Source organism: Lycium ferocissimum, chromosome 11, assembly GCF_029784015.1.
Source record: "Lycium ferocissimum isolate CSIRO_LF1 chromosome 11, AGI_CSIRO_Lferr_CH_V1, whole genome shotgun sequence".
In the NCBI taxonomy this organism is placed as follows: Eukaryota; Viridiplantae; Streptophyta; class Magnoliopsida; order Solanales; family Solanaceae; genus Lycium; species Lycium ferocissimum.
In genome coordinates, this window is record NC_081352.1 from 28850053 (window position 1) to 28872542 (window position 22490).

Here is a 22490-nt window from a genome sequence, read left to right on the forward strand (position 1 = left end):
GCTTCCTCATGCTTTATGTGACATTAACTTTGAAAATATGATGTTGCAGAAACAAAGATCACATTAAAGTTAATGTTAGTGTTTTTTGGTTTATAAGCTATAGATCAACGGCTAAAGTAAAAAGAACAGTCAAAAATTTAATTCCAGGAAAAAGTTGATAAAACAAAGAAAAGAGTTAATTTTCATGGATGATCGCTAAACTTTCATATGCGTTAACGTTACTAAACAATTTCTGTAACAAAAAATGTCATCACACAACTTCATCTAAGTTTCAAAAAGTCAGCTAAATTATTTTTGTAATCAAATGTCACTCAACTTTGCCTAAGTATTTTAAAAAAGAATTTGCGCAAACATAATTTTCAATTTCTTGATAAAAGTCTTTGGTGGTGTTTGGTATTAAGAAAAATGTTTTCTTAGAAAATGATATCCTGGAAAATAAATGATTTATTTTATTTATATTCTGGTATTTGGTAAGAGTAAATTATTGTCGCAAGAGCACTTATATATAATTTAAACAAACACTATAATTTCACACCAGAAAATAGCTAATTTTCGACGGATGTTCAGTGGTAATTTGGCTCGTTGGTAAGAGGTTTCCAATAGAAAGTCGTCAGAAATGCTACCGACAAGTCAAATGTCGACGGACTCCGTGAGTAATTAGCAATTTTCTAGTGCCCAGTGTGTGGAGGTGGGGGTTAGTAGGTCGGGGTGGGGTGGGGTTGAGGCGAGTGTGGGGTGTTGGGGACGGGAGAGGAGACAATTAGTATGAGATGCCACTTAGAGAACTTGTTTTCCCTGCTCCCACAAACGACGTCATTTTACTAATTTTTAAACAACTTGTTTTCCGATAAAAAAAAAAATGTTTCAAAACATCTTAATCAATCAAACATAAGAAAATTGGTAAACATTTTCCGGATCGATACAAAACGCACCCTTAAATCTCGAACGACATCATCAGCCAAGGAAGTATGAAGTCATAAACATGTTCTCAACCACCGCATATTCAAAACCCTAGGACCACACGGGTCTCCTACGTTAACAATTAATTACACACATAGGAACAGATAACAGTAAATTGCTACAAACATGTAAAGCTGAAACCGGAAAATAACGTACGGAGTCCATCTAGAAAAAGTACAAAAAACACTTAATATTCACTATGTGGTAGTTGTGCTTCATTAACAAGCTTTTTACATTTGTATAATTTGTACTAGTTCCAACTTGCTAGCTCAAAAGATAATAATCATGGATTTCATGTAAAACATAACTATACTTTTCTTTATTTACAATTTTTTTTTCAACTCTAGTTAGCAAGCAAAGAAAAAAAAAAAAAGAGGTCATCAAGCTACAGAGCCAAATTCTAGATTTAAATTTTATGAGTTTGAATTTGAATTCAATCATAACTTATTTGATTTATTGCGTGCAACATCAATTATTTGTACTTATTTAGTGATTTTTTAGTACATACAATGAACGAGCTCAAGCTTCTGAGTTCCGACGAACTCATTACTTGCCCTCTACATCCACCTCTTTCGAATTATGGCCTAGTGGTCAATGAAATGGAATAGAAATCATGAGAAATTAACTACGGTTTAAATATCAGCAGAAGCCCTATGGGGCAATGTTTGACTACATACGGCGTTTAAGGAAGATATGAAGACTTTTGAAACTTATGTTCTTAAACATGTCATGACATTTCTTTGGTTATAACAGCATGTCATTAAGAGCAGGTGTGGATGTAGTCATGTAGAATACACAGTTCATTCGAACTCAACAGCTTTGATTAAGACCATGTGTAAGTTAAAAAATTCACTAAATAAAATATAGATAGTAAATTACGGATCTTATAAATCAAATGAGCTGTGATAGAATCCGAAACTTGAACTCATAAAGTTCAAATCCTGAATCCGTCTCTATATAAACCATAGTGGACAGAGTTACCGGTACGGTGATAATATGGAGTCCCTATCCAGCTAACTTGCTGTTGCTGGTATGTTATTGTATAAGAGAGTAAAAGGGATATTCAATGTATTCTCTTTAATTTAAATTTATGTTTTGAACAACAGATCTGATTTCTGTTGAAGCCATGTCCCAGAAAAAAGAGTTCTTGATAGTAATACTAGTAATATTTATCTTATTTCTTGTCCCATTTTGTACTTCAACTGATACAATCTCTTTCAAACAGTCTCTAAGAGATGGAGATTTGTTAATCTCTTCTGGAAAATCTTTTGCTCTTGGTTTCTTCAGCCCTGGAAATTCTTCTAACAAACGATATGTCGGAATTTGGTACAATAATGTCCCCGAACTAACCGTAGTTTGGGTCGCTAACCGAGACAACCCCGTAAATGGAACATCCGGGGTTCTCACTATCGACCTAACGGGTAGTCTTGTCATACTTAATCGAAATACCAAAATTTTCTGCTGGAAAACCAATATTTACTCTGCTCAGCTGTTGAATTCAGGGAATTTTGTGCTGTTTCGAGACCCGAAAAGGGAAGTTATTGTATGGCAGAGCTTTGATTATCCTACAAATACTATACTTCCTAACATGAAGTTTGGGAATGACAAGAAAACCGGTTTGAACCGGTCTCTAACGTCGTGGAATTCTATAGAGGATCCCGGTTCAGGGGAGTATGTGTACAAGATTGAGATAAATGGAATAGTTCCTCAAGTTTTCTTGTACAAGAATTCTAACAGGATATGGCGAACTGGGCCCTGGACGGGCCTTGGCTGGAGTGGTGTGCCCGAAATGAAGCCTGGATTTATTTTCACTATCGACTATGTTGATAATAAAAGTGAGGTCTCTGTGACATTCAGTATGAAGGACTCTGTTCTCTCACGATTAGTACTAAACGAATCGGGGATGATGAATATATTGAATTGGCAAGAAGGCGTGCAAAAATGGGTGCAATTTTGGTCCGCGCCTAAGGACTCATGTGATAACTATGTACATTGTGGGACATTTAGTAATTGCAACTTGTACAATTTGGGTGAATTCGAATGCAAGTGTTTTCCTGGGTACGAGCCAAGGAATAACCGGTCATGGTACTTGAGAGACGGTTCCCACGGGTGTTTGAGGAAGAAGGACGAGAACGTGTGCAAGAATGGCGAGGGGTTTGCCAAATTGAGTAATGTGAGAATCCCGGACACGTATACTGCGCGATTGAATAGGAGTATGGGATTGCAAGAATGTGAGAAATTGTGTTTGAATAATTGTTCTTGCACGGCTTATGCAAGTGCTAATGTTAGTGTAGGAGGAATTGGATGCATCACTTGGTATGGTGACTTGATAGACACAAGGGAGTTTACAGATGGAGGCCAAGATTTGTATATCAGAGTATCTGCATCTACTTTGGGTAAATTCTATGTTGTGTGAATAATATTTGCAAGTTGATTTTATTATATTTGACAAGAAGTAATTGAGTGTGTGACTATCTCTTCTAAAAACTTAAGCGGTTAAAAAGATTATACTTTTAGGGGTCGTTTGAATGCTGGTTAGAGTTGGGCAGGTATTAGTTATGCTGGGTTTGGTTATTGATGTATTACTTATTCCATTTTCTACCCTGCATAAATATTACATAGATTCCCTTGTAACATATATATGTACTAGATACGGAATTGTTAACGGGTAGCTAAACACCATACTGGTGTGCTGAATATTATACATAACAACTAGAGTAAACTATAATGCTACCAAACGTGGTACTAGTTATGCATGTCTTAATATGTGAATATATCACTTCCTAACAAGCAACCAAACGACCCCTTATTACTTAATTATGTTTTCAATACATCCTTTTGTGTGTGGGCTTGATTTTTTTTAAGGATCAAGTATGTTGAGTAGTTCTGATTCTATGTTGAATTGTTTGACCATCTCGTTTAAGAGCTCAAGTACATAACAATGTAATCCTTATAACAACTTAAGCTTTTAGATGAGATATACATGCACTTCAACAGTTGTAATAGTTTTGTGGCATTGTGTTTCAAAAAGTTTTACTTTTTTTGTTCTTTCAGCTCAATTCTTGAAGTACAAAAATGGCTATGATCATAGGAAAAGAACAATAGCAATTGTGACAGCGTGCATTTCTACAATACTCATCGTGCTCGTGTTTGCTTGTTGTTTGGTAATAAGGAAAAGGAGAAAAGGTAAGCATATGTTCACAACAATTATATCATTCTTTTAGAGTTCTTACTCCAATTCTTAAAGAGTGACGAATGTGAAGCCACCAATAGCATTAAATTTCACTTATTGTACAGATAAGGAGGACCAGTTCACCAGTTTGATTACTTTGAAGAGGAATTTAGCATCCTATGAGAACTCTTCAAGAAGCAATGAGATGGATGGAAGTGAACATGCTGATGTGTTAATCTTTGATCTAAGCACTATCACTTCTGCCACTGATGATTTCTCTGACGCTAATAAACTCGGTGAAGGAGGCTTTGGCAGCGTTTACAAGGTACTTCGAGATTCTGTTATATTCTCGCTTTGTAAGCTACATTTGGTGTCGTTTGATTATTAGTTTGTTGAGCCAATTTCACTTAAGAACAATGTTGAATCTTGATTTCAGGGTCAGCTAAATAACGGGCAAGAGATAGCGGTCAAAAGACTTTCGAAAAATTCAGGGCAAGGAGTAGAGGAATTCAAGAATGAAGTAACGTTAATCGCGAGAGTACAACACAGAAATCTTGTGAGGCTTTTTGGATGTTGCATACAAAGAGGAGAGAAGACGTTGGTCTATGAATACTTGCCAAATAAAGGCTTGGACAATTTTATCTTTGGTATATACATTTCCAGATTGTGTGAAAAAAAGAGGGGATATTACTAATGCATAACTAATTTATCAACTTTCAATATTGTGTTGCAGATAAAACTAAAGGATCTCAGCTAGATTGGAGAAAACGGTTTGATATTATAGTTGGAATTGCACGAGGATTGTCATACCTTCACCATGACTCTCGAGTAAGAATCATACATAGGGATCTAAAAGCCAGCAATGTGTTACTAGATGCATCTATGCACCCAAAAATATCAGATTTTGGAACTGCTAGAATATTTGGAGGTGACCAAATTGAAGCAAACACGAATCGAGTTGTTGGAACATAGTAAGCATCAACTTTCTGTATAAACATGTGTGAGTTTTGCAAAGTATATGTATCTGAGATTTAAAAGTTGACATAGCTATTGGTTCATTTCAGTGGCTATATGTCACCAGAGTATGCAATGGAAGGGCATTTTTCAGTGAAGTCTGATGTTTTCAGTTTTGGAGTTCTGTTGTTGGAGATCATCACTGGAAGGAAGAACAATACTCATTATCAGGACCATTCTTTAAATTTAGTCGGATACGTAAGACATTACTGCATCAAGAATTCACCTTTACTCCTTTACCATTGCATATTACATCAAGTTAAAAAGAAATATCTTGTTTTGCCTAGCCTTTTACCAATTACCATTGCTCTAGAGAAGGGATCCCTGGAAATGTTCATTTCTTTTATATTTTATAAGGTGGTGTTCCGGACCAGCTTGAGCGCGCCTCGACTATTCCACCTGTACCTTCTACCTCCTCCAACAAAGGGATGGAAATAGTGGCGGAGCTTCATGCAGTGAAGGGTATTTTTTGGGTGTGTGAATAAAGTCTCATATTGGTAGTTGAAAAGAAAAGTAAGTTACTTGTAAGGTATTGGATACTCTTAATGGTGTGAAGCCTTTCGGGGGAAAGTCGTGTGTGCTTGGCCCAAAGCGGACAATGTCACACCATGTTAAGAGTATCTTGGGTTGTTTAGCTCAACAATTGGTATCTGAGCATAATAGTGCGAGATACGGCATAGTGATGGCGTAGGGGCCGACTTAGTGTCTTTGCCCCTCTATGGGCCGTCTAAGAATATCATGGGCTGTTTTAGCCCAACAGTGGTCAATTAAATCCCTTCATTGGGAAAGGTATGGTAGAAACAATTTCCCCCGGTACATATAGGAATTTTTGAATCCCCTTGACGTAAGAGAAGTACTTGCTAAAATCCCAGATACGACATTGTATTTTCTTGAATCTCCTAGTCATAATTCTTGGTTCCGCCACCAACCACCAACCATAAATGTTGGTTTTCTTTTTTTTTCTTTTTTCAGGTTTGGGATTCATGGAATGATGAGAAAGCTTTAGATGTAGTTGATCCCTCATTAGGGGACTGGTATGAAACTGCTGAAGTTTTGAGATGCATCCAAATTGGACTATTGTGTGTACAATCATTTGCAGATGACAGACCAATGATGTCTGAAGTTGTCTTCATGCTGTGCAATGAATCAAAACTTGCTGATCCTGGACAACCTGGTTTTGTATTCAGATCAAGAAATTCTTCTTCACTTCCTTACTCATCGTCCGCTAGTGTCGGGACTTCTGTAAATGAGATTTCTATTACTGCAAATCTTGCTCGGTAAAGCTTCCTTGAGGTAATTTTTTATTCTTTTACATTATAAGTGTAAAATGCCTTCATTATGGACGCTTTATTTTGTCTCCACTTATGACAGGCCAGGCCGACACAATAGGCATTGCTATGCGAAAAACTTTACTTGGAGAAATAGAAGGAACATGTATCACACGTGTAAAAATTGAGAAAGTCCCACATGAATATTCTACCATTTCTATTTCTACTAATATAATGATAATTCATATTCCAACCTCCTCCCTTTCCGTTTCTAACCTTTTCTAGACCTATTGTCAATACTAAGTAGCAGTCAAAAATTTGTATCAATTTTTCATGATATTATGCATGGATCAGGTATATCATGGCGAATTCTTCAGAAAAAATTGTGTCTTCCACAATGGAATCTGATAGCCTTATATCCGTATAAAAGAGTTGCTAGGGAATTTTATTTTTTTCCTATTTTGACTTCTATGATGTTTCTTTCTTTACAGCTGAATTACGTTGGCCAAGAGATGTTGAAGCTGCATAGATGATTTGTATTGTACCTATTATCATCAACAAAGGAGAAAATATAGAATGGTTTAGATGTTGTTGTGGCAAGTTAACCAGGTAACTAGTTTCACTTATTAGGGACGCTTAAATTGTACTCATCTTTAAGATGATCTATCAATGTATAGTAGTTTGGCAGACAGCAACTTTGTAGGTTTTGTTACAATCTGATGTAAGCAGATGCAAATGCATGTAACTGTTTAGAGCCACAAGAAAGTGTAGATAAAATGACATTAATTTCATTGCACAATTGAATACTTCCTGCTTGAGCAGAAAGGTAAACAAAAAGTGGAAAAAGAGATCAATTGAAACAAGATCAAGGCACAAATTAATCTCATGAATCACATCAGCGAACGATACATAATTTATAGTAAATTTCAACTATAAGGAAAAAAGATATATCCATTTGTTACGTTAGCGACATATCTATATGGGAACTTCACAATTTCATGAAATGAGAAAGAAGCCTATTTCCCTTAGCTCCCAAAACAAAACATTATGTTTAAAAGAAAAAAAGAAGAAGAAGAAGAAGAAAGAAGGTAAGTGTACAAGAGAAAATTGTTAACCTCTGTAGTTACTGATGTACTATACCATGTTGCCAGCAGGAGTCCATGTTATAGCATTCATTCGTCAGGGAATCTCTATGTTCGCTCCCATCAGTGGAATTTGCCTTGATTTCTATTCTGTTAGGTACAAGTGTTGTCCAGCCGATCCAGACCATCTGTAGTTTTGACTAACGAGCTTCAAGCATGGTTATTGTAACTTCATTCACCGTAAAAGTTTCCTCATAAATAGTTTCCGAGTAGTCGTCAACTGGTCTCCTTCCGAGGCAAAATCCAGGGTGCTTAGGCTGAGGAAGCGTTGCGCTTTCACTGCCTAACATCAATACAACGGTTGCCATGTTCGGTCTATCTTCTGCTTGCTCCTGAACACACAATAGCCCGACCTGTATGCATCTCATTACTTCGCACGGAGAAAACAATTCTCCAACTGTTGAATCTAGTAGTTCCGAGGCTATTCCTTCTATCCATAGTCTCCATGCCTGCAGAGGCACATTTATATATTCTGTATTAGGAATCACGGGCGGAGCTAGACAGAAAGTTACAGGTAGTCAAAACCTGTATTTGTGTTACTAAATAATTTATTGAGCACTGAGTAAGCTATATCTTTTAGAATTCAGAACCTATAAACTCAAAATTCTGGCTCTGCCTCTGTTAGAAATGATGATTTTTTTTGTCAAGAAAGAAACTAAGTTGTGATAATTGGTGTACTTACATGGCCAAGAAGGTTTCTTTGGCTGTTCTGAAAATAAAATCCCCTATTCTTCTTCCCTGTTACAATTTCCAACACTAAAACTCCAAAGCTGAAGACATCCGATTTAACAGAGAACAGTCCGTCCATCGCATATTCAGGAGACATATAACCGCTGCAATTAGAAAAAAATGGATTTACCAACACTTTCTCAAAGTGATATAAGAATGATTTTAAGGAAATATGTGGTGATTCTTACTAGGTTCCAACTACTCTCTTTGTATTTCCTTCAGTCTCATCGCCTCCGAAAATCCTTGCCATGCCAAAGTCTGATATTTTTGGGATCATATCCTTGTCAAGGAGAATGTTGCTTGCTTTCAGATCTCTATGGATAATCCGAAATCTTGAATCTTGATGAAGATACAGAAGCCCCCGAGCGATTCCACAAATAATGCTGAATCGCCTTTGCCAATCGAGTAACGCGCTTTTTTGCTTATCTGAGACGCATGTATTTGTTAATTTCAAGTCCAAGACCACATAAATTTAACTCGGAAGAATATATAGAACGAAAAGCGACTTACTGAATAAGATTGAATCCAAGCTTTTATTTTCCATGTATTCGTATATCAACATCTTCTCTCCCATCTCAACACAGCAGCCAAGAAGGCGGACGAGGTTTCTGTGCTGAAGTCTTGCAATCAATCTTAGCTCATTCTTGAATTCCTCTACTCCTTGGCCTGAATTCTTTGAGAGCCTTTTCACTGCTATTTCTTGATCATCATCTATTATTCCCTGTCAATAAGATCTTTCATTGTGTGCTTTCATATTTTACCATAAATGAATTAGTTCCTTTTTTTTTATATTGCTCGAGTCTTCTAAAAAATGCCACTATGCACGTGTCAAATCCTCCAAAGTAATGCGTTTTTGGAGGATCCGACCGGAGTGCAATAACATTTTTGTAGGATCCGAACAACATAGGTTGTCTTCATATCTAGCTGAGCTTTACCGTAAACGCAAAAGGACTAGTTTATCATATATTGCTCAGATCATAGAAAAATGCCACTACACTAGTGTCAAATCCTCCAAAGTAATGCATTTTTGTAGGATTCGAACAACATATGTTGTTTTCACTTCTAGCTGAGCTTTACCTTGCAAACACAAAAAGGACTAGTTTTTCATATGTTGCTCATATCCTCGAAAAATGCCACTACACGTCTATACCCATGTTAGATCCTCCAAATTAAAAATAATTCATATTTGGAAGATCTGACACGTGAACGGCAATATTTTTGGAGGATTCAAGCAGCATAGGTTGTTTTCACATCTAGCTAAGCTTTATCTTGTAAACACAAAAAGGACTAGATTTTTCATGCAATGATTGGATCCTCGAAAAATGGTACTACACTCGTGTCAGATCCTCCAAATAATGCATTCTTGGAGGATCAGACAGGGGTACAACGACATTTTTGGAGGATCCGAGCAGCATAGTGTTTTTTTTTTTTTTTTTTTTTTTTTTTTTTTTTAACATCTAGCTGAGGTTTACCTTGTAAACGCAACCAAAACCGCCCTGGCCTAACTTGGTTGCATCAGAAAAATCTTCTGTAGCCACGGCTAAGGTGCTGAGATCAAATAATGGCAATTCAAACTCGTCCACCTCAGTTTCACCAGAAATTTCTCTTTTACTTGGAATAATGGCTGTGTTCACTAGAAGATCTTGACTTCTTTCTTTAGAGCCTAGTTAAAAAATAATGTAACAGATATGAATTAGATAACAAAGCCTTTCACAAAGACAATCTTGGTTAATTACGAGATATATAGTTTTTGCGTGATGTGCACGGCTATCCAATTTTAAAGCCTGGAATTTAACTTGTCCCCACTTTTAAATTTTTTTGCACGTGTATCCAATATGGGACAACTTCAGACATACGGTGCCTGAACTTAGCTTTAACAAAGCCTAACTTCAAACATTGTGTATGACCTAACTTCAAACATTGTGTATGAAGTTTCATATATCTGAAGTCCGGTCACTTTTGCTTGAACTTCAACCATATATCACTGAAGTTCAATCATTTTTGCTTGAACTTAAGCCATATGTGCATGAGTTTCGGATAAAAATGGCTAAATATTAGACAAAAATGACCGAAGTCTAACCATTTTTGCCTGAATTTTAGGGAAAATGATTGAACTTAAGCCATATGTAACTTTAGATCTAACTTCAATTCCTCAAACACCGCATGTCTATAGTAGATATATGTGCAAATTTTTCAAAAAGGAGGGTACAGGTTAAATGACGGTGTAAAAAACAGGCTGCCCTGTGAAATTTTTAACTACAATATTTGCTTCATATAAATTATATTTGTGCATAATTTAGTAAATATCAATTATCGAACCAAAACCAAAATTAAAGGCTATAATACCTCTTTGTTCTGTCTTCTTTCTTATTATTGGACCTTCCAATTTCTTTCTCTTTGATAATAAGCAAATGCTTACTACTCCAATTAGCACAAGAACAACACCAGCTGTGATTCCAGTAGCCATAGCAATTCTTTTTATTTTGCCAGAACCATCTTCAGATCCCACATTTCCACTTTGTGCTGAAATTTAAGACATTCAAAATGAATGTTCCATCAAGATTTTTTTTTTTTTTTTAACAGTAAAAGTCACAGTACTATTTTTGTCATAATTGAGTAACAAAACTAGGTGTGAATTGCTCAGAAAATACAAAGGAATGGAAGGTCAAGTTTCTGGAACCGGATTATGACACGTCACTCATTCAGTCAGAGCGTTGCCGCTATGTAAATTAAACGTCAGAAATAAAATAACTTCTTTTAGGAATTTGAATCATGTGAAGATCTTTATTCATTTCACCAGAGGTAGCATAAGTCAAAGATCTAGTAATTAACAAGTAAAAAAGGAAAATTCTAAGGGGTCGGTTGGTTTGTGTGATAAAGGATAACGATCTCGTGATAAATCGTGAGATAATTTTATCCCATATTTGATTCCGGGATTAACAATTCCCGAATTAGTCATGCCACAATTACGGTCCTACCTTTATACAACATTCAATGCGTGATAATAATCTCGGGCCTTACTACTCCTGGGATAAAATAATAAAAATGACCAAGATGCCCTACCTCAAGGTTCTTCTTCCAATGTCTTTTGAAAAGTCTAAGGTTAAAATTGATTAATAAAAGTTTATTCCAACTTATATCTAGCTTAAAACCAAACATATGTTTTGTATTAATTCCAGTATGTTTCCTTTTTTCAGAATGAATCAAATACCTATCAATAAAAGTATAGTCACGAACTAATCCTATCATTATTTAATCTTCGAATTATGATCCCGTCAATTATAATCCCAATATGAGTTGTTCACCGCCCAAACGACCCCTAAGGACTTGGTACGTGGTGCAGCCCAGGACTTGTCCTTGGAAAAAAACATTTTCTTTTTGTATTTGCATATACTCTCTCCGTTTCAATTTATGTGAATTTATTTCCTTATTTGTGCTAAAAAGAATGATTGTTTCTATATTTAAAAATAATTTACTTTTATGCAATGATTTATAGCCGCACAAAATTTATGTGACTCATCTAACACCACAAAAAAGTTTTATGTTCTTCCCTAAACTCCGTGCCTCAATCAAATAAGTTCATAAATTGAAACAGATGGAGTATGAAAATAAACGTTATGTAAATTTGAATTTAATCGAAGTCAAAGTAATCGGCCAAATGACTCTTTTTGGAATGTAGACGAACTACCTACTTAATAATATAGGGTGGATCCAGGAATTTGCTTCTTCTCATCCTTTTCAAGAAGAATCTTTTTGTGAACTTACCTAACTTTTAGGACCAACTAGGCACTATTTTAGGAATTCCAATTGTCCACTAATTTTAGTTTCTCCATCATTGTCAAAATTGAGAAAAAGACAGACACGATATCCTCAAGGAAATATAATAACAAAAGGACAAAAACAATGTTTTTTCTTTTCATTATTTCACGCAACCATTAGCGTTAGCAGTACAAAATTAAAAAACTAATGCACGCTTTGATCACTTTATGACCATGTTTTAATTTTAAACCTCTTTCTCACCCTCCTTTTTTAGGTAAAAAGTAGTTACGAAATTCAAGATTTGAAGTTTCTGAGCTTCTATAACGACCTTCAATACAACGATAATGAGATTTACAGTCAAACATTTATGGATAGTAAGTGAATTTTTTAATATATATGTGATCTGAATGAAAATTTCGAATTATTCGGGTGAAACATAACCGACCCTCTAGATCCACCTTTGAAAGCATGGGTGGAGCTACGGTTCTGCCTAAGGGTTCGGTAGAACCTAGATGTTTTGACCTAAACCCTTGTATATATGTTTAGAATCTACTTAATATGTATAAAATAATTTATGTAGAATCTAGTAAGCTACTTTTTTATAAAACTCATAATTCAAAGTTCTAGCCCGTCTCTGCTTGATCGCACACAATATTTACATCAAACTAATTAATGAATGCACGACACATAATTATACTCACATTTTTTCTGTAAACGTACATTGGGTGCTGATAAGTATGTTATCCCTTTTTTTTCATGTGTCTGTTACTATTATCATAATTCTTAACACTATTGGTATATATAACTTCAATTCTAGTTGAAATGTCATCTTGTGCTTATACAAAGGAAGAATCAGTTTACCACAAGAAAGGAGAACATGGTTTTGGTTAACTTGGCAAAACAAAAAGAAATTAACTTTGTTTCAGTAGAATTTTCTTTTGAAAGCACGCTGAAAATGCATGGAAAATAATTAATTGTAGAAGCTTGAGATGGGTGCATTATTTTCTAACTAATTCATCATCCCAATCAAATCAAAAGAAAAAAGCAAACACCTAATAGTAGATAACCATATAATTAACTTATTAAGTCCCCATTTGAAGATGGGGACTTTGAGGGGTTTGTTTTCATTCATATCTTTTCCAATGCACAATGCATAATAAATCAAAAAGAAGAAAGGAAAATTAGGTTTAAAAAAAAAAAACGTGTCTACCACAAAGAATATGTACGTCTCTCTCTCTCAATATTTAAATATAGCAAGATAATATTATTGAATAGCAAGTCTCTGTCATCAGTCAATGGACTTAATTGATCAAAATTTGCTTTTCTAATGATATAGGTATTAGCTTCTTGGTTTTTCAAAGTTTAGCACCAACTACTTTTCTATTAATTACTCTCGTTAATATATTAAAGGGACATTTTAAACAAGCTTTCTTTTTTATCTTTTTTTTTTTTTTTCCTAAAAAGAGAGTTCATATACAGCGTTACGGACGACCAAACTTCACGATCAGCATAATAATTTTGGGATCTCCTAAAATCACAACGTGGCATGAACAACCTACTGCAACGTGGGCCATGATCTCCACGTGTCTTTAATATAATAAAAGGACACTTTAAACAAGCTATCTTTTAATTTCTTTTCCTAAACAGAGAGTTCATAGCGTTGCGGACGACCGAACTTCACGATCAGCACAATAATTTCGGGATCTCCTAAAATCACGACTTGGCATGAATGACCTATTGCGACATGGGTAACGATCTCCACGCATCCAATCCACGATAACACCAAGGGGCGGCTCAATAGAATTGGTGGCCTAAAGCCAAATCTTAACAAAAGATCTCAAGTATATTCAATAAAACTAGCTCACGCAGGTGCATCTCGTGTGCCGCACATGCATCCCACAATGAGTTTAGAGCTTCGAAAAATTATGCAATTTCAAATATTGTGATGGAGTTCGAAAAATGCTGCAATTTCATATGTACAGTTTTAAGCTCCATGAAAAACGAGACGGAAGGATTATTAGTTTGTTCAACCCAACAAATAAATAAAACTTCCATATATATCTCTACCAACACCCAACCACTCCATCAAATTGATTCAACTCAACTCTCTCCTACTTAGTCAAGAATTCAAGATAGAAATTTCGAGTCCTATGTATACAAAGTATTTTATCCCAAGTGGGATTTCTCTAGGTAAATTCAAACTAATCAAGTCCCAACGTGAGTATTGAACACCAGATGAAAACAAAAAACAATGCGACATATGAACAAACATCAAAATAAATGCTTGTACTAAAAATGGAAACGTACCTGCGTCAGAAGCGGCAACTCTAACGTAGAGAACTTGTCCACCTTCTGCCGCTGAATATTGCCTCATGTCGACTAATTCCTTTGTCCAAAGGACACATCCAGAACCCGCCCCCGTCACGTTCGCAGTGGTGTATGCCGTGCATGAACAGTTGTACCTACACATTTCTTTACATTCATCCAAATTCATCTTAGTATCCACAAATGAAGTCGAACTCTTTGGCAATTTCATGTTCTTCAATGTGTTAAAAACATCAGTTTTACAATCCAAATCATGGTCCCTAACACATCCATCTGATCCATCTCTTAAATCCCATGCCACTTGATTTTTGGGCTTGTAGCCCACTAGACATTTGCACACTGGCGAAAGATTCGCATTACAAATTCCAGAAACGCCGCACTCTTCGTAAAAATCACATTGGTCTTTTGGCGCATACCAGAATTTGTTCCAAATATGACTAGTCGGAATCCAAGTGTACCTCTCTAAGAAACCATTATGCTTCACTAACAATCTTGAACATATTTTCTTGTCGAGTACCTGTCGGAAATAGAATTAAGTAAATAAAAATGCAAATTTTATAACAATTTAAATATTGAGATAAGATGGTCACACAATTCAACATGATATCAGAGCAGGCAAACATTTTGTGTTTGAGTCTTATCGCCACGACCAAGCTAAGATTTGAATTTATGGGTTTTTTATTTTAGCAAAAAAGACAGCTTAGTGGATTCTATATAAATTATTTATACATATTAAGTGAATGATAACAGATATAAGAAAATGTCTCTTCTTTAGACCCCCTTTAGGTTTGTCACTACTTTAAAAATTTGAGCAGATATAGCCCTTAGGAAATTATCTTCCCGATAATGTTAGACCTAGTCTAATGTTTGATCATACATTTCTTCTAATATTTTCAATAATTTAAAAAAAAAAAAAATTATCTTTGGAGTATAACATTTTCTCAGAAATTTCCAGTTTGCTCAAAAGGATCTTCAGACAGTCCCAAAAAGGATAACTATTGAAAATTTCCGGTGTATTTTTAAACATAAACATAGGGTCTAAGCAAAATTTAGTAGGTTCTACCAAAACACAGACAGACCAGTAGCTCCGCTCTGCCGCCACCAATTAGTAAAATATACTTTTTACGTATTTGACCCTGAAATAAAGAATCAAGCTCGCACGTGAAGGGACATACCTCGAATGTGTAGTAAACTTGATCTTTGTTCATCTGAAACTCGAATGTTATAACCTCTGTAGGCCTCATTTCTGGTACACCACTAAATCCAACTCCATTCCAAGGTCCACTCCTATAAAAAACTTTCTCTCTATTTGTCAAAAAAGCTTCTGGTAAACCATTAATATCAAGTTTAAACGTATAATTTCCAGGTGCTGGATCAAATGGAGATTTCCATGAAGTAATATTCCTATTTAACCCTGTTTTCGAGTCCCACCCAAGTTTCATCCCTGGTAACAAAGTATCAGTAGGATAATCAAAACTCTGCCATAAATAACTCTCCTTATTTTCGTCGTTCTCAGGACGAACGACGAAATTCCCTGAATCTAATAACTGAGCAATAAATTTAGTATCTGTGGGATAATTAAAATCCTGAGGTTTATTCGAGTACCAGAGAGAATTTCCAGCACCGTCATAAATAACAAGACGACCATCTTGGCTAAGTTTTAAAACAGGTAAAGACGATGAAGATGAATTGTTAACGGGGTTTTCTCTGTTTGCAACCCAAACCATAGTTGTTTCTTGAATTTCTCTGTACCATATTCCTAGATACCATTTGTCTGAATTTGGACCACCTGGAGTGAAAAATCCTAACTCGAATTTTTTTGTTTTAGAGATTAAAGTTTTGTGTATTGTAAGTGGATTTTTGGTTGTGATTGTGTTAGTTGTTGGTGTTGGTGTTGGTATTGCAAGAATTGGTAAAAGAATTTGTGAAATTAGAAAGAAGTAGCAAGAACATAGGTGAAAATTGTGTTGTTTGGTGTTGATGTTTTTCATTGTTGACTTCAAGAATGGGGTGTTTTTAAGCTTTTGTAGTATTTGCGTATAGACAATTGTGAGATTTGTGGGGAATTTGGTGAAAGAATTCATTTTTTTTGACACATATTGTAATTTGTCTGATAGGAAAATGGAAAGGGAAATGGTATTTTAGACAACCACCATTTCTCCTCCGTCTTCCCATTCCTTAACCCTCCGCGTGTTAATTTTTTTATTTTTTTTTTTAATTTTCCATTCGGCATTTGGTATTCATATTGGGGTCATGATTAATTTGGATTTGCCACGTGAGATCTTTTAAGGAGGAGAAGCCCTACTTACCATAATTGTTTCCATATTCAAGACTTAAACTTGAGACCTTCGATTAAGGGTGAAGTGATTATATTCATTCCACTACAACTCTTTATTGGCCTTTCGGTGTGTTCTACTGTCTTCCCTTCTAAAATTCACTTTTATACTCTCTCCATCTCAGTCTTTCTATATTTGGCACGGATTATTAGTCGTGCACTTAAATTATTCGTAATCTTAATTACTTGGCTATTTACTAACCTATCTCTGACATAAATCTCTACCAAGGTAGGGGTAAGGTCTGCGTACACTCTACCTTCCCCATACCCCCACGTTGTGGGATTCACTGGGTATGTTGTTGTTGTTGTCGTCTCTGACATAAATGTTATCAAATAGCCAAGTCTGAGTGGTAATTAATTAAGAGTACGAGTAATTTATTGGTGCAACTAATAATCAGTGTCAAGTTTAGACTTTTTTTATATTTTATCTATAATTACTTTGTAAGTGACCTGATTGTGTAAATATTTATTAGGCATAATACATAAACAAGCGCTCAAATTTGGCCTAAGGTGGCAAGTATACCCTCCAACTTTGGGTGTACATAAATGGGCACCTCAACTTGTCTCCACTTTATCAGTTGAATACTTGAACTTACAAAATAATCATTTACGCACCTCCAAAAGTTATGTGTCACGTCAGCATTTGTGTTTATGTGTTTATGAACTTTATACTAGTTGAGTTGCATACTTGTGCACACCAAAAATTGGAGGGCATACTTGTCAGATGTGGCCAAGTTTGAGATTCTATTTATGCATTATGCCACTAATAATCAATGTCAAGTTTAGAGGATTTTTATAAACGGTCTATAATTTACTTTGTTGATAATTTGATTGTGTAAATAGTTTTTATATTGATGATGCACATAACTTAAACCTTTTCTTTATTCCTAAACTATGTATCCAGTCAAAGCGAAACTTGCCATTTATTCAAGGAAATTAAAACAAGAGATACTCGAATATCACACTTGGATATAAACTTATATCCTAAAGCAATTTTTAAAAGTCTTCGTCACTTTATTATAATATTTCCTTATATTAAGGGAGTTCAATAATTAAGTACATAAAAAGAATTTAATTTTGTCCTATTTGCACATTGTAATTTTTTCTTGAAGAGGATACAATTGAACCTCTTTGACTCAGCTTAGTTTCGGCCCTGGAGTCAAATAATGTCGTATAAAATGAAACAATGAAAGTAAAAGCTGAATAGTTTTCTTTTTTAGTTTGTTAATTATAAAAAAGTTGTGCTTCATTCACTCTTTAATAAAGACCAAATATATAACTTTTATCTGAGAAAATGTTTAGATATTCATAAATTATAATTCGAACCACATCACTTGTTTTGCCGATTGATCTTAGGTTTAAACTTTAGAAATACAAAGTACTTATGAATTATTGTGCGCGAAATCATTAGTAACAAGTAACAATTAGTTAAGGTATCTTTTCCTGAGAAAGTTTTTAGGGAATATGATCAACCTAATCTCCACTTGGAGGAGAGGGGTTAAAAGTCACAATAATATTGGACCCCACTTTTCAAAGTCAGATTGGCTCATTGTAATTTATAGTGGGTAGGTTAAGTTTGATCAAGTCAGTCAAGAAGAGTTGATATCTAGCAAGACTAAAATATACTAATTTAACGAATTTGAAATTGCTATCTTTAGGACTTTTGTCTGGCATTGGGAAAACATTTCAGTTTCTTTTTTTCTTTTTTCACATTTCAGTTCGATAAATACAAAGTGTACAATCCTTGCAACACTTCCTCTTTGACACTTGTAAATGGATTAAATTCAGTTGACGGCCTACATAACCAATTTTTTAGATTTTAATGTCACGTTTGAGGAAAATAAAATTATTCCAAAAACTTGTCCTTTCCGAAAATTAAGAATAAAAGTCCGATCATCCAATTCGCTCCAACACTTTCCACTCGCAGGCGATCATATTTTTCACAGGATTTTTCATTATTGTTAGCATTCTCACTTCTAATATCTCTGGATTTTGTTATAAGAAAAACCTTTCCGACAAGATCACCTCCTAATCATTATCACTCTCACACTTCCTTTTTCACTGATTAGTACTCTCACCATAACATTTTATATGACACTTCCTTTTTTACTGATTAGTACTCCATAATATTTTATATGAGGGTGTTTGACTAGACACGAAGTTTAATAAAGAAAAAAAGACTTTAAAAAATTTATGGTCCAAAACAAACTTTGGATATTTGTGTGCATGGCCAGTCCAAGGCCAAAGCCACTAAGGCAATAGCTTTGGGCGCCCAAATTTTTGGGGCCCCATTTTTTATTAAGATTTATGCTAATTTATTTAAAGAATTATTGTGACTTATGGTAATTTTATATAGTTTCTAAATATGTAAATTGTTTTTCAAAAAACATAAAGATTGTCTGTCTGAATTCACGATAAAAATAAAAAAGTTGGACTTTTGAAATACAAATTGTCACATAAATTGAGACAGAGGGAGTGCACAATATTTATAAAAGATAAAAAGCGAAGAAATTTTTTAAGTCGCGTGATTGATTAGTTATATTGTCAGTTGATTTTTTTTCCAATAAATTGATTTGAAAAAAATTGTCAACAACTTAGCATTGTTCTCGACGATTATAAAACAGTAATTAATGACCTCACATCTAAAAAAACTAGAAAAGGAGACTTTAAATAAAAATATATATACAATCTTTCTCTTTAAAAATAAAAAAGTAGGGCCTCTCTCTGAAGTTTGGCGGCCTCCAATCTTGTTGAGACGACTCTGTTTGTTTGGCTGTAAATCATCTCATAAAGCTAAATTATTTTTAAATATAGAAGGTGTCATTCTTTTTTTGGACTGACTAAAAAAAAACGTCATATAAAATGAGACACGGGGAGTAATTGCTTAGTGACTTTATTGTACGTGAGTATTTGTGTCGTTTTCATCTCGACTTTGAGTATATTACATTCGATTTTACTATTGTTACCTAATGAGTGTTCTAGGAGAAAGTAAGAAGATTCAGAGATCAAGAAAAATTAGAAAAAATATAATTTTGTAGAATAACTCTTATTATTAATATTCTTTTAAAAGGTGCGTAACAGATTAAAGGGACCATTAAATAGGACCGGAAGGACTAAAAAGAAATACAAAATTAAGGTATTTCGGCCACTTTTTATCTTTATTCCAAGTATTTTTTTTTTTTTTAAGAGATGAAATTAAATGCATGCAAGTAAAAAATAAAAAATAAAAACATGTTATCGATAATTTAAGAACACAATAATGAAAGTCAACGAAGGCAAGAAATTATAATACTAAGAATCTGCATGTCCTTCACGGAGAATTGCTTTTATACACAAAAGTGGTTTTTTGCCTTAGAGAATGCTGGTCATGATACGCGAATCATATTATGTTTTTTTTTTTTTTTTTTTTTTTTCATACAAATGCAATCTAAAATAGATAAATAACTAAACAAATAAAAACGTCTCTTCTTTTATTATTCAAGTTTGTAGATAAACGTATTTAGTCTATGCAATTAACTTTGTATTACGATAGGTAGAGGTCAACGTTCGAGTTATACAGCATTCGTTAATGAATTCGCGTAATTGATCCAAACAAATAATCAGGCTCTCACATGAAAGGACGTGTCGTAACGTCAAAAATAAAAAAATTTACTAATTACTTTTAGATGAGATGTTACAATTTACAAAATTTCATGACAGGATGGATGACAGGATCTCCTCACTAATTACTTAATTTTACCGTCGCGTAAATTTACCTATGGTGCGATGGATGACAGGATCTCTTCACCTTAACAGTAAATTTTAGTCGGGAGAATAAAAGACCCTTGATATGTAGTGATGTCCTCCTTTAATCAGCTTTATACCACGCAGATCTGGATAGACCGTTTCTAAAAAAAAATCCCATTTAGATTTGGCTTCCTTGAGCATTAATTAGACATGTTTCTACATAACTTAGAAAAGACGGAGTTAGGATTTAGAGTTTGTAAGAGCTAGATTCTGGAAAAGGAAAGTTATTGGGTTCTTGATGCATTGTTTATAAATTGAAAATGAATTTTTAAAAATACAAATATGAAATTTGCGCCAAAACTACTGAATTCTGCCCAACAAGCCGAATGCTAGCTCCGCCCTTCGGGGTAGTAAATACCCTTAATCCTTAATTTCCTTATAAGAGCTTAAGGTTTCTCAAGGTTGAGTCCTGGGAATAGAGTCGCTTTTGATAAAAAATATTTTGTCCTCAAAGATTTTACGACACAAATTTAAATTAATCGGGTCCTTTACCTCTTGAGTACTAAACATTGGGTAGAATTTTTTTCTTTTTTAAAAAAAGAAAGGAAATGCTTTTGTGGAGCCGTCATGTACACCGTGTCAGGCTGTACCAGCTTTCACATTCTCCTTTTCTCATTTTTAGTATTGGTGAAATTTGGTCCTAATCCATGGCCCTGCAGGCTTGAAAACGATTTCAAGTTTGCTACTAAATAAACCATTTAGTAGACTAGACCATTTTAACTTTTTGTTTTTTGGCCGAAAACACATTGGAGTAAATATTTAGTTACTAATATATAGAAGCAAGAACAAAAGGGCTTTTCTTCATCCTCACAGACCTATTTTTTTTGAAATTTCTTTACTTTAATTTTCTTGGGAAGAACGTCATTCTTTGTTGAGCTAATAAGACCTTTTGAATAGTTACTAAAAGTCAACATCCTTTTTAAGCGTTGCATATCACAATTAGGGAGTGACACGTGTTGTACTAATTTAAAATTTTGTGTTGTTCTATTTTATATATGTTGCCCCTATTACTCCTTCCGTCCCAAAATAAGTGTCACTTTAATTTATTTCAAGTTCATTTTAAAAAAAAAAAAAAAAAAAAAAAAAAAAGAGTACCTGTATAGTTTATTAAATTACCCTATTTATTAATTATATGTTTCTTGAGAATTTGACACTATTAAGTAGTTCTTTCATATAAACGTATAGTTGGAAACAATTACTTTTTTTCTTGAATTTCTAAAGCAACAATTATATGGGACAATTTCTTTTTTTGTTACAGCTACACTTATTTTGGGACGGAGGGAGTACTTCAATTGTTATCACATAATTTGGTAAATGAGGAAAACTTTTAAGATATTTTGCAAAGGTAGCCTTGAGGCCAAAAGTGTTTTTTTCTATTCAAAAAGTGCTTATTTTTAAAAAGTGAAAAGTGCTTATTTTTAAAAAGTGAGGTGTTTAGCCAAGCTTTTAGAAGAAAATAAGTATTTTTGAGGAGTAGCAAAAGCTTTTTTTCATAAGTTAAAAAAGTAGTTTTTCTCTAGGAATACTTTTTTATAAGAAAATACACTTATAAATACTTTTTAAAAGCCTGGTCAAACACTAATTGCTGCTCAAAAATGCTTTTCAAATTGATTAGTCAAACACAAATTGTTTCTCATCAAAAGTCCTTTTTAAAAAGCACCTTTTTAAAAAAAAAAAAAAAAAAAAAACTTAAACATATAATGGTTCATACACAAGTTTCTATTTGAATGGAAGAACTCTCTCTGGATCAAATCTGGGTCAGTTGCACAAGTTGAACGAATAAAACTTATTAAGACAACCTTCCAATATTTGGATCTATAGTTTATATAATTGATTATCATAAATTAATTCAAAAGCTTACTTGATACCTTTTGTGAAACTATTAGAAGTGCCATATTTTATGATAAGCTGTTTAATCGAGATACAAATGAACCTTAATCATTCAAGGTTCATAGGAAATGTAGAGAGAAGAAAAAAGCTGAATACATTTCATATTAAAA

The 22490-nt window shown here is 34.2% G+C and overlaps 2 protein-coding genes across 2 annotated transcripts; one reads left to right on the forward strand and one right to left on the reverse strand.

Moving 5' to 3' along the window:
* The first annotated feature begins 1820 nt into the window (after positions 1-1820).
* LOC132035882 (G-type lectin S-receptor-like serine/threonine-protein kinase At1g11410) lies at positions 1821-7179 on the forward strand. Its single transcript, XM_059426031.1, has 8 exons — positions 1821-3356; positions 4015-4146; positions 4258-4457; positions 4569-4779; positions 4866-5103; positions 5197-5344; positions 6119-6439; positions 6906-7179. Exons 1-7 carry the CDS (start codon positions 2087-2089, stop codon positions 6425-6427), a joined length of 2508 nt encoding a protein of 835 aa, XP_059282014.1. The 5' UTR covers positions 1821-2086; the 3' UTR covers positions 6428-6439; positions 6906-7179.
* A 296-nt stretch (positions 7180-7475) lies between these two features.
* Positions 7476-16630, reverse strand: LOC132035879 (receptor-like serine/threonine-protein kinase SD1-8). The gene is made up of 8 exons (XM_059426027.1): positions 15545-16630; positions 14352-14886; positions 10632-10808; positions 9758-9948; positions 8796-9006; positions 8474-8711; positions 8239-8389; positions 7476-8005 (listed from the first exon to the last, which is right to left on the reverse strand). The coding sequence occupies exons 1-8, from the start codon at positions 16451-16453 to the stop codon at positions 7697-7699; spliced, it is 2721 nt and encodes a 906-aa protein (XP_059282010.1). The 5' UTR covers positions 16454-16630; the 3' UTR covers positions 7476-7696.
* Between the last annotated feature and the right edge of the window lie 5860 nt (positions 16631-22490).